Source organism: Entelurus aequoreus, linkage group LG09 (genome assembly GCF_033978785.1).
Source record: "Entelurus aequoreus isolate RoL-2023_Sb linkage group LG09, RoL_Eaeq_v1.1, whole genome shotgun sequence".
Taxonomy (NCBI): domain Eukaryota; kingdom Metazoa; phylum Chordata; class Actinopteri; order Syngnathiformes; family Syngnathidae; genus Entelurus; species Entelurus aequoreus.
In genome coordinates, this window is record NC_084739.1 from 4910814 (window position 1) to 4928935 (window position 18122).

The following is an 18122-nucleotide window of genomic DNA, read 5'->3' on the forward strand; positions in this document are numbered from 1 at the left end:
CTTTTGTTTGGATATGAAAAACCATTATGTATTTTTTTCATTTATCATGTTTTTTCATGCAATTTAATTCTATATATGTACATGGCTGTATTGTTATTATTTTTCTTCGTTTGATGTTTTCCTTTTATCATGATTTATTTTGTTGTTGTCATTGTTTTTTAACATGTCACGAGTACTTGGTGTCAACCACTGCTACTATCAGCAAGTATATTGCAAAACACAGCATCAATAGAACCAACCTTGTCAAGTGGTTAAGAACAAACAGCTGAGTCAGCATTTAAACCGCAGACAAGTTCATGGTAAACAACAGCACGACAAGTGCAACACGCAAAAAGTTTCACACCAACAACACCTGTGTAACCAACAACAAAAAACTATATAAGGAGGTTTCCTACAGCCACAACTGTTAATGACAATGTGTTAAAAGTTTGCAACCTTGAACCCAAAAATATAACAAGAACATCTTAGCTTATGTTACCATTAGTGCTTTAACTTTGGGGGACGGCGTGGCACGGTTGGGAGAGTGGCCGTGCCAGCAACCTGAAGGATCCTGGTTCGATCCCCAGCTGCTACCAACCTAGTCACGTCCGTTGTGTCCTTGAGCAAGACACTTCACCCTTGCTCCTGATGGGTCGTGGTTAGGGCCTTGCATGGCAGCTCCCGCCATCAGTGTGTGAATGTGTGTGTGAATGGGTGAATGTGGAAATAGTGTCAAAGCGCTTTGAGTACCTTGAAGGTAGAAAAGTGCTATACAAGTATAACCCATTTACCATTTAACAGAACGTATAAATGTAGCTGCCATAGGCTCCAGCTCCTCTGCGACCCCGAGAGGGACAAGTCGTAGAAAATGGATGGATAAATGGGTCTACTGTATATTTTTCACGATAACAAATTATATTAAATAAAGATTGCTCGTCAGCCTGAGGAATTTGTCACTCACCGCTGTCTCGTCCAAACGTACACGCTGGGAGCGTCCAAACGCCACGTTTTCAATAGGAAAATGTATTTTTAGACAATTAGAAAAAAGTCCAGAGTCTTGAGTAAAAAAAAAAGAATAATAAATAAATAAATAAATTTAAAAAAAAATATATATATATATATATTTTTTACTCGGGACTTCCCGCGGGCCGGATTTTGGACGCTGGCGGGCCGTATCTGGCCCGCGGGCCGTAGTTTGGGGACCACTGGAATAAAGGTTGCAAACAGCCTCTTTAACTGGCAGTTATTTTCTTTCGCAGATCACATGTAGTCTGCGTGGAATCAGCAATGCATCCTGCCCAGTCTCGATCACGTGTCCACACATGCCCACTGTTTTGAGAGTCAAGTGGAGCAGCCGCTAGCCAATGAGCTAAAAGCTCTGCACTATCGTCCCATTGTCTAGCACATTTCATACATAACGCACTATTACACAGCCACACTAGCGTCTGTTTCACCTGTGATGCACACCCGCACCCAGTAACTATAGGAAACATTTACAATAAATGCCACAAATTAAATGCACCTGAGATCCAATTAGTTGCTTCAACATACAGGCGGTGGTAAATGGATGAATGCATGGATGTTTGCAGCGAATGTCAGAGCCAGTTACATACAAATAACAAATAAGAAGCAGTTGTTTTGAGCAATAAGCGATAAATATAGTACTGCTTGCCAACATTTTTTACACTGAATCACATACTGTACTTTTTGTTGATGCAAAATAGTTCATTTAGAAAAGTAAACATTGAGTAATAAAGTGTCCTGGAGCACTCGTGCGTTTTGTAACATGATTAAACAGTATCAGACACTTAATTTGTGGGCGTCTCAGACTGAAGATACTATAAAGATTATTGGATAATTATTTGGCATGACAGGAGTATTCAACCACTCGCATACCTTTCCACCTCTGGCCTCAGGCTCTTCTCTCTTTCCAGCATGGCAACAATAAGTTTGCCCCACTCCTTCTCCACGTCGTTGGGGTGATGACCCGGCAGTAACTGAATACGTCCAAACTCGATCCACACCTGTCAAACGTGCACAACTGCGATGACATTGATGTCTTTTTCAAAAACACGTGGCTTGTTCTCTGGAATTTGTGTACCTCGAGCATTTTGTAGAGATCTTGGATTTTTGTCTTCTCGTTTTCTTTCAGCGGGATCTCGCGTTCTTTGAATTGCAGGTATTGTGTGTAAAGTGCCTGTGGGAGAGCAGCAGTAATGAAGTATCAAAACAAATATGCATGTGTTTTTTTATTTTCATTAAAAAGCTACTCGTGATATAGGGTTGCAAGATGTAGGTGATATACGATATAAATCAGGGGTGTCAATCTCATTTTCACTAAGTACCACATTTTAGTAATGGCTGCCCTCATGTAACAATGTATATATTTAATTTTCAATGTATAATCCCATAATGTGTTAATAAACTATGCATGCACCATGCATCAAATGCCTATTCATTGTATTTTTTTTTTTTTAAATTTACATACAACGTGATGGATAACTTGAAATCATTAACAGATATTTAGGTTAATTTTTGGGGGGGGGGGGGGGTGGGGGGGGGTATAAGTTAATATAATGTTTTATGTATGATCAGCTAATACAAGGGTGTCAAACTCATTTTCAGTGAGGGCCACATCGCAGGAATGGCTGCTTTCAGAGGGCCGCATTTTTTAAATTAATTTACATTATGCATTACTCATGATTAATCGAAATGCATATGCATTTGATTATTAGATTTTTGTATGTGTAACTGGCTTTGAAATCATAAATAAAGGTGACAAGCAGATATTTAACTATTTGTTTTTATCTCACAAAAATAGTTTTGCAATACAGTATATAATAATATAATTGGCATGATCAGATAATATTACAGTTTAAAATAAGCATTTTTTTTCTGTCAAAATTGAAACAACGAATGATTTTAGTAAAAAATAAAAATGTATTGAAACTCGTTTTTTCCAGGCTTTCGAGGGCCACATAGAATGATGTGGCGGGCCAGAAAGAACCCCGGGCCTTGAGTTTGACACCTGTGAGCTAATATTACATTTAAAAGACATAAACTTTAATGCAGTACATGCAATTTTCCGTCAAAAAAATGAATATGTTTAGAGATAAAGATAAAGTGTTTTATTAACGCACATTATTTCCAGGCTTTTGTGGGCCAAATAAAATGTGTGGCAGGCCAGATCTGGGCCCCCGGCCATGAACTTGACAGAGGTTGAGTTGAGTTGAGTTGAGTTTGAGTTTATTTCGAACATGCAAGCATACAACATGATACATCACAATTTCCAGTTTCTCTTTTCAACATGTTCGAAAAGGAGTAGGAAGAAGCAGAGCTTATTTAATCCTACCCCTTTTCTTTTACATAACAGTTTCTAAAACTTTTGTTCACTTCCTGTTCTAAATGTATCCACAATATACTCCATAAGTAATCACAATAAAAATAAATAAATAAATAATAATTGGTGAAGTAAGTTACATTTCATATGATGAGATAAGTAAGATTATTTTGAGGGTGAAAGAATGGATGAATTAAATAAATTCAGTATTCTTCTTCTTTGTACTTTGTAAACACTTTAAGTTTGAAGAGTTTCTTGAAGTGTATCATATTAGTACATTGTTTGATTGCTTTGCTTAATCCATTCCATAATTTAATTCCACATACTGATATACTGAGGTGATATAAATTATGTAAATTCGGCTGACGATGGAGCTTTAAATACTATCGTTATATTACGATAATTCATGTTGATGACACATTATAGCTGTGTCCTGCAAATGTAAATGCGACAAAAAAACAAATTTGTCCTTAACACAATGCAGTGTCCTCACTAGCAAGCTAGCGGCTAATTTTCTAAGTCACTAATCAAGGCGGCAAACAAACAAAGTTTCGTACAAGTATCATTATCACTGGAGGCCGAGGATTATCAAAACATGCTACATTACACACCGTAAGAGAATACAATAAAAGAATAGCTAAATGCTAAGCTTGAGCTCTTGAATGTAAACAGTGGTGGGCGGATACTATACCAAGTATAGTATGAGTATATGGTCAATATTACAGTGATTATGTTGATACTTTTTTATTATCATAAATTAGAGCCAATAGTAGTTTTTGCTTTTGTTGAATTGTTTTGCACTATTTATAATCAATTTTGTACGTACTAAAAGGGAATACGTAAATAATAGACACAATAATTGATACTGTTACCCTGCCATCCTGTATGTTTGTCAGATTACTGTTGTTATTTAAAAATGTACGTATGAAATGTTGAGTATCAGCGTTAGTATGACCAATACTACTTGGTATTGGATCGATACCCAAATTTCTAGTACTGCCCAAAACTAATATAAAGTATCCAAACAACAGAAGAATAAGTGATTATTGGGTTTTAACAGAAGTGGAGATAGAAACCAGTTATAACAGAAAGTTTTTAACATTACAATTAGCAAGTAGATTAATAATAGTTTTGAGTACACAATACAACTGGAAATTTTGCAGTATGCTACCGCTAATGTTAGCAGTTAAATTAGGAACCTGTTTTAAAATGGTTCTATTATCATTTATGTGCCAAATAATATGTTGTGGTATACTGTTATCACAAGAAGCTGCAATATATGTTGCGATATAGATTCTAGGCCATATATTGCCCATCCCTATCGTGATATTGTAGTTTGATACCTTAAGTTCAGCAGGATTGTTGGGGAATGATCTATCAGACATCACAGCTACATTGTGTTTGATCCACTGGGTGAGGTATTTGATCATGTTCTGGTACTCCACCCATTTGATATCAACATCCTGTTTGGTGAAAAATCGTCATTATGAGGACAATCCAGGACAAAGTGGATACATTTGCGGACGATGCCATCAACTTACATTGGGGCTAACTCCTTCTCCACCGTCAGGTATTTTAGGGAAGGCGTCATACAGGGTTGAGACATACGTGATGACGGACTTTTCATCAGGAGTTTGAACATCTACGTCTGGTGAGAGTGGCGAAAACACGGAACTTATATAGCGTTCATGTAGAATGAAAGTAAATATTGCAGTGTGTGTAGAGATTATACCCTCAGGGTCCAGCAGTCTGGCCACCCCAAGTTGCTCAGCCACACCGAATGCATTCTCTAAATTGGAGCGGTTGGTCTGTGTGGACACCCGGCTCATGTCAACTAGGTCGGGTCTGGAAAAGACAGGAACGAAATAGAGGTTGGCAAGAGTGAAATGACATTCCTAAATGAGGATAACCAATGAAATAATCAACTATGGAATGGCAAATCATTGCTACTTTAACAAATTGACATTTCTAAATCGCTTTCTAAATGTTCTGAACTCTTGTTTCCATGCCAGTGCATAATACTACAGCCTGTAAATGGCCAGTGTTACCCATACATTCATTAACTAAAAAAACATCTATTTCAATCTGAACACTTCACTTTGCAGGTGACATACGTGAATCATGTTCCACAAAACATTAACTATGTTATTTAAAAAATAAATAAATAAACAGCTGTCGTAGAAGCTAGCTTATCTCTTGCCATAGTTAGCTTTTACAGCTAATACTGTAGCACGCCAATGTGTTAGTGCGCTAGAAAAAAAGTTCCTCATTGTTCGCTCTTACAATAACAATGTTGTTACAGCTTGGTTATTATACGGGTTACGGAACGTAAATAAAGTATTGGTGACATTTTTTGAATATATTTTCTAAGTGATTTAGAGGTAGAATTGATTGCTCCCATTAGCTGCATTGCTAGCTATTTCGAACAAGCCGATTTTTTACATGTTAGAATGCAAAAATAAAAAAAACTTTTGTCTTCTTGTCTGTCATAATTATTGTGAACGATAACCAAAATTCCCACAAAAAGTGCAGTTCCCCTTTAAGATAATAATCATTGCCACCACAGCGTAAAAAACTAAGGAAAAAGAAAGACTAAACATGCGAGACACACACACCAAGCAGGACAACACAAGAAGCGAACCACTAAAGCTTCAATGTAAAGTAGTGTAGATTGGTCCAGATACTATTGATACCTAGTATATTGACAGCCTATGAACAATGCAAAAGTGATTTGATCAATTTTTTTTCTTTGTCTTTTATTACATTAACTTTTTGGTTGTTATTGTTTAGAAACTCAGGGAGTAAATCTCTAAAAACAGGAGGGTTTTGAGGTCAAACAAATACCAGCAAATTCAAAATGTAATAAGATAAGCTTTATAGAAGTGTGTAATTGTGTTTACTTTGGTTGCTATAAAACATTTTCAGTTCTTTAATCTATCGTCAAAGTATCAGGTCGTGATTTGAAATCAGATCTGAGGCCATAAAATCGGATTGGGATCAGAGGCCAAAAATGTTAATCGGGTAATCCCTATTGAACTAAAAGTAATCTAAAAATGCTGGTTAGAGTAGAAAACAGTAGTAAGTAAGAATAGTAAAAATTACACTCTGTTAATTCTGTTGCTGAACGATCAATTGATTGTTATCCACATTCGTATAGTCAGTGAATAAAAGCCAGTTTGTATGAATCTCTTAAGTTTTGTACACTTTTGAAAAAATATGTTATTATTTTTATGAAAAAATAATATATACCCCAACCCGAACCCTCAGTAACTCTCAAGTTTCTGTACTCTAAAAATGTCACTGAACAATGTTCTCCTAAATTCCAACAAAAAGCCCTAAAGGTCACATAACATTACAAAGCTCATTGGGCTGCCATTTGTAGTGACACAGTACCTGTATTTATGAATAATGGCGTTGAAGAGCCTCCCGTCTCTCCAGGATGTCGTAAAGTTGTCGCATCGTACGCCGACATAGCCGTCTGTTAGCTGCTTGGACCAGAGCAGCAATCTCTCCTTTGCCGTCATGTGGTCGGACTCGCCCGTGACGTGAATCTCCGAGATCTGTTGCAGAAGGATAAAGACATATGGGATTTGAAAATGCAACGTTAAGTCAAACTATAGCTTTGTAAATACATATATTTTCAAATTAGCAGCTGAAACACAAATTATTACGCAAAATAGACTTGTTAATATTGTTCAAACAGCAATATGTGTCCCTAGAGCAGTAGTTCTTAACCTTGTTGGAGGTACAGAACCCCACCAGTTTCATATGCACATTCACCGAACCCTTCTTTAGTGAAAAATAAAATGTTTTTTTTTTTTTTCAAATTCAAGACAAAGTTATATGTTTTTGGTAACACTTTAGTATGGGGAACATATTCTAAGTAACAAAGACTTAATTTAGAGTTATTTGGAGACTAGGGGAACATATTCCAAATAATAAAGACTTAATTTAGAGTTATTTGGTTAGGGTTAGGGCCATGGTTAGAGGGTTAAGGTTATAATAAGGCCATGCCGAATAAGGCATTAATAAGTACTTAACAATGACTACTTAAGTGCCAATATGTTACTAATTTGCATGTTGATAAGTAACTAATTAATGGTGAATATGTTCCCCATACTAAAGTGTTACCATGTTTTTTACTGGTGCATAAAATGAACTGTGCATGAACATCACCTTGTTCAAACAACAAAACCAACACAGTGCATAAACTCACAACAAATTACACACCTGCAAACCAGTCAGCTTTGCCATATCCGTAAAACGCCGATATGGAGAAGTTTGTATTTACACGATGAGTCGGGTGTGTTTTGACCTCCGCCGAATCCCTGGGGCCGACTCACCGAACCCCTAGGGTTCGATCGAACCCAGGTTAAGAACCACTGCCCTAGAGCGTGTTTATAAGCACCAACCGTAAGAAAAATCGAGTGTCCTAAAAGCATCCAAACACTCGCCTTTAGGTTCCGCGTTTTTTAAGAATGTCATGAACTGTCGTAGGACAGCTTTTTCTTAGCTACAAATCAGTCAGCTACAGACGTGGGAGCTGTAAGTTTGATCATTTTGTTGTTCTTCAGCAATTAGGCTAACCTAGCATGATGCTACTGTTAAAATGTGACTGTAATGTTAGCATTGCAGCTCGCATTGCTAAAGCCAAAAAATATTTTTTTGTTGTTTTATGTACAAACTGTAGTATATGGCATCTGTTACGTCAGACAAGTGCAAAGTCACAGGTTATTTATAAAAAGTGGATGAAGTGCATAACTGCAATGTCTGGGCCAACACTCTTGTCGGACACAAGGGTGGACAGATACAGCTCATTACCACCAACGCTAAAGGCGCCGAAAACAGAATGTTTGTTACGCTTGGGTCGCATTTTACTGCCCCGTTCGTTCTCCCAAGATGCAGCAGGAACTCCGGAGGCAAAGTGAAGGTAAGACGATGATTTATTCTCATAAATCATTCAAAAATACAAACAAGCGTGCCGATAGCACTGAGAGCTAAGGCGAAACTCAGCACAGGAATCAAAATATAAACAGGCATAGGCACCAGAAGCAAGATATACACAAACGTAACTTGTTGCTTACGGCAAACAAGACAGCCAGACAGTGTGTGGTGAAAAACAGGAATAAGTAGCTCTCTGATTAGTGCCCGGGAGCAGGTGAGCATCCCGAACACTAATCAGAGGCAGGGGAAAATATAAAAACACCCATGACAACCAAGAAACACAAACCCAGGGGTGCTGAAACAGAACTAAGAGAGTCTTAAACTAAAACAAAACATGATCCGGGCAACGGATCATCACAATGTTCTCAGTAAGGTTTACTGAACGCACTTTTAAACTCTAAATTTCAGCTTCAAGTTTAAATAAAACATTTCCAATACACTATTGTGAGACTTAAAAATCCCCCAAAAATAGTAAAATATAGGTCAGTATATGTTTTTTTCATTGGATTTTCTTTTTCTGAAAGGGAATTGAAAAACCAAAAAGAAGTGCAAAATAAAGTGTACTTTTTTTGTGTCAAAAAGTAGTGACTACAAAAAAACAGTTGGATTATATATTCAATGGAAAAAAACAGAAAAAATCACAAGTCAGCAGAAACAAATAAACAGACCAAAAAACAGTATTTTTTTCCGACACCGGAAACGGATGTTGCTACCTCAAGACATGAAAGCGGACTGGTTTGTAGGGGGAAAAAAAACAGTCTGGTATTGTATCCTGCATCAGAAAGACCAGAGGATCATGTACCAATATGTGTATATTAAAACGCAGGATACAACACCACTACAGGCCAGCCCGAGGTCTTGTCTTAAAACAACAACTTTGGGTTCCGGTGTCAGAATATGAAATACAGTCACATCTGTTTTAGGTCAGTCTTTTGTTTCTGCTGACTGGTCATTTTTATTTTTGTTATACGATATATAAAATGAAAATATGACTTTTTATGGATCCAGTTATTATTTTTGGACTCGAAAAAACAAAAAGAAGAACCCTTAGCTTTTAAATTGTATTTGTTGTACTTTAAATAAGAACTTTTCATTTAAAAATGTTATTATTTATATGCCAAAAGAAAATTCTAATAAACCAATCGTTTTGTCTGTTTCGATTCTCATTTATAAAACAAAAGTATATTATTGTCCAAAACATACACTGACCAATGTGGGACCTTTAAATTAGGGCTGGAACCAACAACTAATTTAATAATCGATTAATCTGTCGATTATTACTTTGATTAATCGATTAATAATCAGATAAAAGAGACAAACTACATTTCTATCCTTTCCAGTATTTTATTGAAAAAAACCAGCATACTGGCACCATACTTATTTTGATTATTGTTTCTCAGCTGTTTGTAAATGTTGCAGTTTATAAATAAAGGTTTATAAAAAATAAAAATAAAATAATTAAAAAAGTAGCCTCTGCACATGCGCATAGCATAGATCCAACGAATTGATGACTAAATTAATCGCCAGCTATTTTCATAATCGATTTTAATCGATTTAATCGATTAGTTGTTGCAGCCCTACTTTAAATAATATCTGTCTTAATACCAATACCTATGAGTTTCCACGATTATTCATACTTCTCCGATATCGCGATAAAAAGAAAAGAAAATGAACCAATTTTCAATAAAGTTTTCAATAAAGTTGTGGATTTAAAATCCACAACTTTATTGAAACTATTGAAAACTGTTTCAAACTGTCAATATTTAAGATCACTGTGCTTCAACATCTTTTTGCTCAGAACTCAAATTACAATAGCAGCTGCCGAGATGTAACTATACACTTAAAAAAGAGCAACAATGATCTACAGCCTTCCAGTATATCAAAACAAACAATACCATGTTAAATTGGTCATAAGTAACAATCATAGTTACGGTAACTATCTTACATTCGAAAAAGAACAGCAGTGACGTGAAGCCTTGCAGTATATGAATCAAACAATATTGCTGTCAATATTCCCTCTATATGATGATATTGTGACATCATTTGTAATGAAATAGGCTGATAAATACATTTAAAATGCAAATATGTGTGTTGTTATTCGTTATTGGTATCAACATTTCAGCCTTTCCTCAATATGTTATGCCTTTTTCCTCTAATTTTGCTCGGGTGTTGTTGTTTATTTTATTACTATAATTTGCCCCCTGGGAGGTGAGGGGAGCAGTGAGCGGCAGCGGTGGCCGCGCCCGGGAATCATTTTTGGTGATTCAACCCCCAATTCCAACCCTTGATGCTGAGTGCCAAGCAGGGAGGTAATGGGTTCCATTTTTATAGTCTTTGGTATGACTCAGCCGGGGTTTTGAACTCACGACCTACCGATCTCAGGGTGGACACTTTAACCACTAGGCCACTGAAGCAGAGATCCGCCACCACAAGCCCAAAGAGAAACTGTTAAAATGTGATGTACCATATTGTAACTGTATGCATGTTCAAAATAAACCAATACCATAACCAAAACATGTTAAATTAGGTTATTGACTGTATTGAATATTCACGGGTGTGCACAAAATGACAGATATAAAAAAATCCAAATGATTTTCTTAAGGCTTGCGTATACTTCATATCTTAAGTTAGAAATGAAAAAATACATATGATCTGTTTACCTCCTGTTGACCTGTATCGATCATACATTCCGCATGATCAATGTAACCAGAGCAAGTGTAGGTCTTGCGTCTGGTCCTCCTATGTAGCTGAGATTCCAAAACGATCCAGTTTATTGTTTCCTCACTCACATGTCCATCATTGCCCCTCAGAGTGTGTAACATGTGCTCCACTGCCCCGAAACTAACGGCCCTCCTGAGTTGGCGCCTCAGAAGCTTCTTAACAAGTAGATCATCCTTTGCTGAGACACGTCCAGAGGTGGTTTTATGAAGATTGTGATCCTCCTTTGACCTGGTGCCGATAACACTGGGATAGTCACCAGAGACTCCAGTTAAGGTGTCACCAAGAATTCCTTTGGAGGGATTTGCCGGTACTTCCCTTGAAAACTGGACAGCTGGGTTATTGCGGCGTTCGCTGCTGAGATGTTTTTCTACCTCCAGTGTAAAGTTCTCCGGGAGGTCACTCTTGCCAGATTCAAAAGCATGGAAGTCAGCGGGTTTGTGTTTCTTCCTCTGAAAGTAGTGACGACCTTTAAGCTCTTCCGTCCCGGGGCTCAGTGGAGCGTTCTTGGGGTCTACGTAGCATTCTTCCTTTGGAGCCCGCACACAGCCGCAAGTATTTCCCATAATTCCCAAAGTCCTTTAAAAGCTCTCGCGAATAATCCAAATTCCAAATAATTCTACTGACAGGAAGCCATTGAGCCGGAGTTAGTGTTTCCTTTCAGTGACCATCTCGCTTTCTTTCATGCGTGACAGAATCCATTCTGACCTTTGAAACACTTCCCGAGCTACGTAATCCAACACAAACATCATAAATGCACAGACGCAGTCCACGTGTTTGCGGCTCTCAGCTGAGCAAGGAAGAAAACTTCTGCACAGACCAGTTTGGGTGCTGGTCGGTCGACTCTCGTCTAAGAAAAAGCAGATGCGGGTGCCCGCTGGGTTTCCCTGAATTTGTGTATATGATGAGGTCATGTCAGGCTGGTGAGAGGTTTTACCTCAGCAAGTTGAGCCAGACAGAGTCACAGCCGGCTGTCGGACATGAGCAGCACCGGCAAAATCCAAGAGAGCTTTCCCTTTGTCTTTTTAATCAAGACGAATACAATGGCAGAGTCGGAGGTGGCTTTCACACCCTGTGGTTAAAGCAAACTCTTTTATCTGAACAGCTCAGAGCAGGAAGTGATTTGCCATATGAGACCATTACGTCAGAATGACACAACCGGTACCAGCCAACGCAAATAACGACCATATTCCTTTAGCATAGAATATGCATACAGCAAATATAATGCAGTCATGCATCTGGGCTCAAATTAACTGTGTGCTTAAGGTCAAAGTCACCTGACAATCAGCACAGTTCAAACAACAACGTAACTCGGTGGCCACTTTATTGGGAACACCTGCAAGATCTAATGCAGTTGTTTTTTGTTTAGTTATTATGTACTTTTACTTTAATTCGCTCACACAATTGTATGTACACTACCGTTCAAAAGTTTGGTGTCACATTAAAATGTCCTTATTTTTCAATGAAGATAACTTTAAACTAGTCTTAACTTTAAAGAAGTACACTCTATACATTGCTAATGTGGTAAATGACTATTCTAGCTGCAAATGTCTGGTTTTTGGTGCAATATCTACATAGGTGTATAGAGGCCCATTTCCAGCAACTATCACTCCAGTGTTCTAATGGTACAATGTGTTTGCTCATTGGCTCAGAAGGCTAATTGATGATTAGAAAACCCTTGTGCAATCATGTTCACACATGTGAAAACAGTTGAGCTCGTTACAGAAGCTACAAAACTGACCTTCCTTTGAGCAGATTGACTTTCTGGAGCATCACATTTGTGGGGTCAATTAAACGTTCAAAATGGCCAGAAAAAGAGAACTTTCATCTGAAACTCGACAGTCTATTCTTGTTCTTAGAAATGAAGGCTATTCCACAAAATTGTTTGGGTGACCCCAAACTTTTGAACGGTAGTGTAGTAATACAAAACCCCAAACCAGTGAAGTTGGCACGTTGTGTAACTGGTAAATAAAAACAGAATACAATGATTTGCAAATCCTTTTCAACCTATATTCAATTGAATAGACTGCAAAGACAAGATACTTAAGGTTCGAACTGGAAAACGTTGTTATTTTTTGCAAATATGAGCTCATTTGAAACATGTTTCAAAAATGCTGGCACAAGTGGCAAAAATGACTGAGAAAGTTGAGGAATGCTCATCAAACACTTATTTGGAACACGCCACAGGTGAACAGGCTAATTGGGAACAGGTGGGTGCCATGATTGGGTATAAAAGCAGCTTCCATTAAATGCTCAGTCATTCACAAACAAGGATGGGGCGAGGGTCACCACTTTGGGAAGAAATGTGTGAGAAAATTGTCGAACAGTTTGAGAACAACATTTCTCAAAAAGCTAAAATATTGTTTAAATATAGTGTTAATATTGTTAAATTGTCAATAGCAATCACTATGAATAAATTAAAAAATGTACAGTTAATACATGTGATCGGTGTTTTATCAATATTGGGTGATCGGCATCGAAATCGGCAGCATCAAACCTCGATGGTAACATCCCTATAAATTAAAAGTTTTATTATTAAGACTCTTTTAGATTAGTTGTGTGAATGCTCCAAAGCATTGACCCATATGGTTTTCTACACCAAAATTAATCTATTTATTAAACTTCTAAAACTTCTTCTTCTTCTTCTCCAAATTTTGGCGCGCTCCACCTTCCACATTTTTCACCCGATTTAAACCGTTCTAACTTCAAACTGTTCAGCCTATTCGGGAATCGCGGGCTTTCCCTTGACAAATTCCAAAAATTCCCAGATTTCCCAGAATTCCAGGTTTTCCGGGACATTTTTCCCATTCAAAATGAATTGGCCATTTTTCAAACTTTCACCATTTCCACATTTTTCAACTGATTCAAACCATTCTACCTTGAACACATTCCACCATCCTGGAAATTTAAACTACCTTTTTTCCCAAGTTCAAAAAAATTCCAGGATTTTCCAGAATCCCTGGTTTTCCAAAGCCCTATTTCCACCTTTTTTTCTGGTGACTACTCCTTCCACATTTTTCAACGCATTTAAACTGTTCCACGGTCAAAACATTCCTCTTAATCAGGACAAGAAATGAAGTTGTTTTTTTGAACTGGAAAAATTCCTGGTTGTCCCAAAATTCCAGGAATTCTGTAATACCATTTCTCAATTCAACATGTTACTACTTCAACATTTCTCGACCGATTTGAACAATTCCAACACCTTCATTCAGACCATTCAAGTTTTTTTTTACCATTTTCCAAAAAATTCCTGCATTTCCCGAAATTCCCCAATTTTTTGGAAATTCTCATTGAAATCAATGGGACATTCTTCAAAGTTCCACAACTCCCACATTTTCCATCTGATTCAAACTGTTCCAACTTCAAAATATTCAGCCTATTTGGGAATTCTGTGCTCTACTTCAACAATTCTAAAAAATTCCAGGATTTCAGTTCAACTTCAGCATTGGACCATTCACACGCAATTTCTTCAGGAATTGCCACATCTAGTTACTCAATATTTTTCTCACACTAACTCATACTGCCATTGTGTCAGTTAAATTATGTTTAACCAAGGCAAGGGTCAGCAACCCGCGTCTGTAGAGCCGCATGCGGCTCTTTAGTGCCGCCCTAGTGGTTTCCTGGAGCTTTTTTTTTTAAGTATGATAAAAGGAAAAAGATCGGGGCAAAATATATATTTTTTAAATATGGTTTCTGTAGGAGGACAAACATGACACAAACCTTCCTAATTGTTAGAACTCCCACCGTTTATATTAAACAAGCCTCACTAATGAGAGTATTTAGCAAGTTTTTTCCTAATAATATCAGGTGTCCTTGAACTGTAGTTCGTTTACATGTATAACTTTCTCTGACGCTGCCACAGAAAGATGTGCTTCATGCCATGCCTTCTTTGTCTCATTTTGTCCACCAAACTTTTAATGCTGTGCGTGAATGCACAAAGGTCAGCTTTGTTGACGTTCTTGACTTAATCAAGTATATTTGGTCTGTGCATGACTGCAAGCTAAACGATGCTAACATGCTATTTAGGCTAGCTGTATGTAGACATTGCATCATTATGCCTCATTTGCAGGTATATTTGAGCTCATTTCATTTCCTTAACTTATGTCCTCTGTGTATTGAATTTATATATGCATGTCTCATGACACATTATCTGTATGTAAAATTGGCTGCAATTCTGATAAATAGCAAACGTTAAAAGATGCAAATATTGTAATAAAACCATTAGAAGAAGACAGCCTGTTGTTTCTTTTAACTTGGCCACACACATCTATACCTTTGGCCATTCAAAGCCAGTAATTTCAGGGAGTAATCTCACCCTCTGAGACGTCTCAGTTGTATTAATGTTTTGTAATGTTGCAAAAATATGTAGAATAAATATTACATTTCAACATCATGTATGGCCTTCATTTTTAAGACTTATATAAGGCTTTTAATTTTTTGGGACTCTAGACAGATTTTTATATTTTTTTGTATTTTTGGGCCAATATTGCTCTTTCAACATTTTGGGTTGCCAACCCATGAAGTAAGGTATCAATTTAGAAAATATATCATTTGGTGAATGCGTAAACAGGATTTGAGATTTGAGTCCCACGAGCCACAGATGGAACTCTGGAAAACCGCACGTCAGGGCAAAACAAACCAGACATAAAAAAAAGTGCATTGTCAGGTTTTCATCCGCTGCACGTATACACTCAAAGTGATAGTGTGAATAACACGCACCGCAGTTGTGTGGAATCCAATCTTATCTGCGGGCACTCAACCGTATGCAAGATAATATCACCTTTACAAAGGTTCAACTGAGAAACGTCAAAAAGTGCAGCCGGCACAACGCTCTCAGTTCATTAATATCCAAGGTCTACAACAGCAAGAGAACATCAGTAAGCGTGCTTAAAACGAAATAACAGGTTTCATTAGCCCGAGCCAATAAAACAAGAGCATGTAATAGTGTCAATCTTCAGTGCCTTTAGAATGTATTTTGGTGTGAAATGGGCTCAGTGCTTTCTCCGGACGCGCCCTGTAAACCCTGGAAATCAAGAAGGGACAGGCCCAACTTTGCAGGATGGACTGCTGGAGGGCTTGCGTGAGACTGGGTGTAGCAGGTGTTGGCACCATCACCAAGCATGCTTAGGCCTGAGTAACAATATGTCTGTAGTTCTTCAAAGACACACAGATGCATACTAGTGCTACAGCAACATCCTAACTCAATGCCTTCCCAAGTAGGGAATTGTATGAAAAGTATCATAATAGCACAATATAGAGAATTAGTGTTGTAAGTTGGTAGGGATCCGAGGATGCAGAGACGGCAGGCAAAGTGCACGTAAAAATGTTTTTTATTAAAAACACTAAAATAGTGCAAAGCAAACAAAGCTAATGGTCCATCTGGACTGATTAATGATTGCCAGCAGGTGAGTGTCCTATTTACAAACTGGGGGCAGGTGCTCAAGACAGAAGTAAAGTGGCTGGGAAACATAGGAAGACAGGAAGTAGAACGCTGGTCAGGAAATAATACAAAATACAGGTAATAATATTGTTCAAACCTGTCACGACAAGTATGTTGGAAACACAAAACAAGAGACACCTCCATCAATAGAGAAAAAAAACTGCTCTACCCCCGACAAATTTAAAAATGGCAAGAAAACAGTACTTAAAACACTATGTACAATATTTATACATGACACGTGTTGATTTTAATTTGTATTTTCTTGTATCCCAATTGTATAAAATGTACAGTACAGGCCAAAAGTTTGGACACACCTTCTCATTCAATGTGTTTTCTTTATTTTCATGACTATTTACATTGTAGATTGTCACTGAAGGCATCAAAACTATGAATGAACACATGTAGAGTTATGTAATTAACAAAAAAAAGGTGAAATAACTGAAAAAATGGTTCATATTCTAGTTTCTTCAAAATAACCACCCTTTGCTCTGATTAGTGGTTTGCACACTCTTGGAATTCTCTCGATGAGCTTCAAGAGGTAGTCACCTGAAATGGTTTTCACTTCACAGGTGTGCCTTTTCAGGGTTGATTAGTGGAATTTCTTGCTTTATCAATGGGGTTGGGACCATCAGTTGTGTTGTGAATGAGAAGGTGTGTCCAATCTTTTGGCCTGCACTGTACTTAACTGTGTTTTGTCTTTAAAATATCTAAATAAGTAATTACTGTTTCAAATCAAATTATATCTTTATTAGTATAATGTCACATAAGCACTATTTGTTTTCCATAATTACAGAGCAAATAAATTAGACCGGGCAAAAGTTACATCCAATATAAACAAAACAAGCGTTGAACTACTTGTGTTATTGTGCAAGACCTTTTTTTATGCAGACTTAAGGAAGTCTGAAAGATATCAACAGTCCGTGCCAGACAGAAAGAGCCAGGAGTGATAAGCAGAATTATTTTCTAACATTTACATTCCTGGCATGCGCATGGATATTAACTCAGTGCACTATCCGAGAGAGCATTTGCAGGAATATTGAAAGAGAAACATGAGCCCATCCCTGAAGACTCCAACGCCAACTGGAGCGGTACCAAAACGTGTACTTTTAGAAAGACTATTGGTTTGTGTAAATACATCCTAGAGAGACCAGCGAACTTTTTGACATGACCTCGGACTATTGTGCAAGACACATCATGAGTTGTGTTTTCTACAGGTCCAGATCCTTATTACAATTCTAAATATCCGCCTCTGAAACAATCCTTAGCATACAATGCTGTCATTAACTGATGGTATGCAACATATTTCACAGAAACACATATCGTACAACAGTGATTCTCAAACCGTGGTATGCTCACCACTAGTGATACACGGGCTCCATCTAGTGGTACGCCAAATAATCACTTAATTAAATATTCAAACATAGTGTGACTGTTCAAACTGTGTTTAATATTATGTGATGTTACACTTGGACTTAGACTTTCTTTTATTGTCATTCCAATTTGAACTTTACAGTACAGATAAGAAAGAAAATTTGTTGCATTAGCTGGTTGTAGTGCAGGATAAAAGAGCAATAAGGTGCAGACATAAATGAATAGATTACTGTACAGATAAATATATTGCACTTTTGCATATGCATTCATGTTTATGGATGTACAGTATGTTATATTGTCTTTATATTCCAGCGAGTTAATCCGTTTTTG

General features: G+C 37.4%; 1 protein-coding gene across 2 annotated transcripts in view; it reads right to left on the reverse strand.

The window, feature by feature from the left end:
* LOC133657077 (dystonin-like) overlaps positions 1–18122 on the reverse strand; it is a 220070-nt gene that overhangs the window by 112148 nt on the left and 89800 nt on the right. For both annotated transcript variants that reach the window (XM_062057994.1, XM_062057995.1), the window contains exons 10-15: positions 6713–6879; positions 5052–5164; positions 4861–4967; positions 4663–4782; positions 2081–2176; positions 1876–2003 (exon numbers count right to left, since the gene is read on the reverse strand). In XM_062057994.1, the coding sequence (XP_061913978.1) occupies positions 1876–2003; positions 2081–2176; positions 4663–4782; positions 4861–4967; positions 5052–5164; positions 6713–6879 (731 nt within the window). The remainder of the gene's footprint in view (positions 1–1875; positions 2004–2080; positions 2177–4662; positions 4783–4860; positions 4968–5051; positions 5165–6712; positions 6880–18122) is intronic.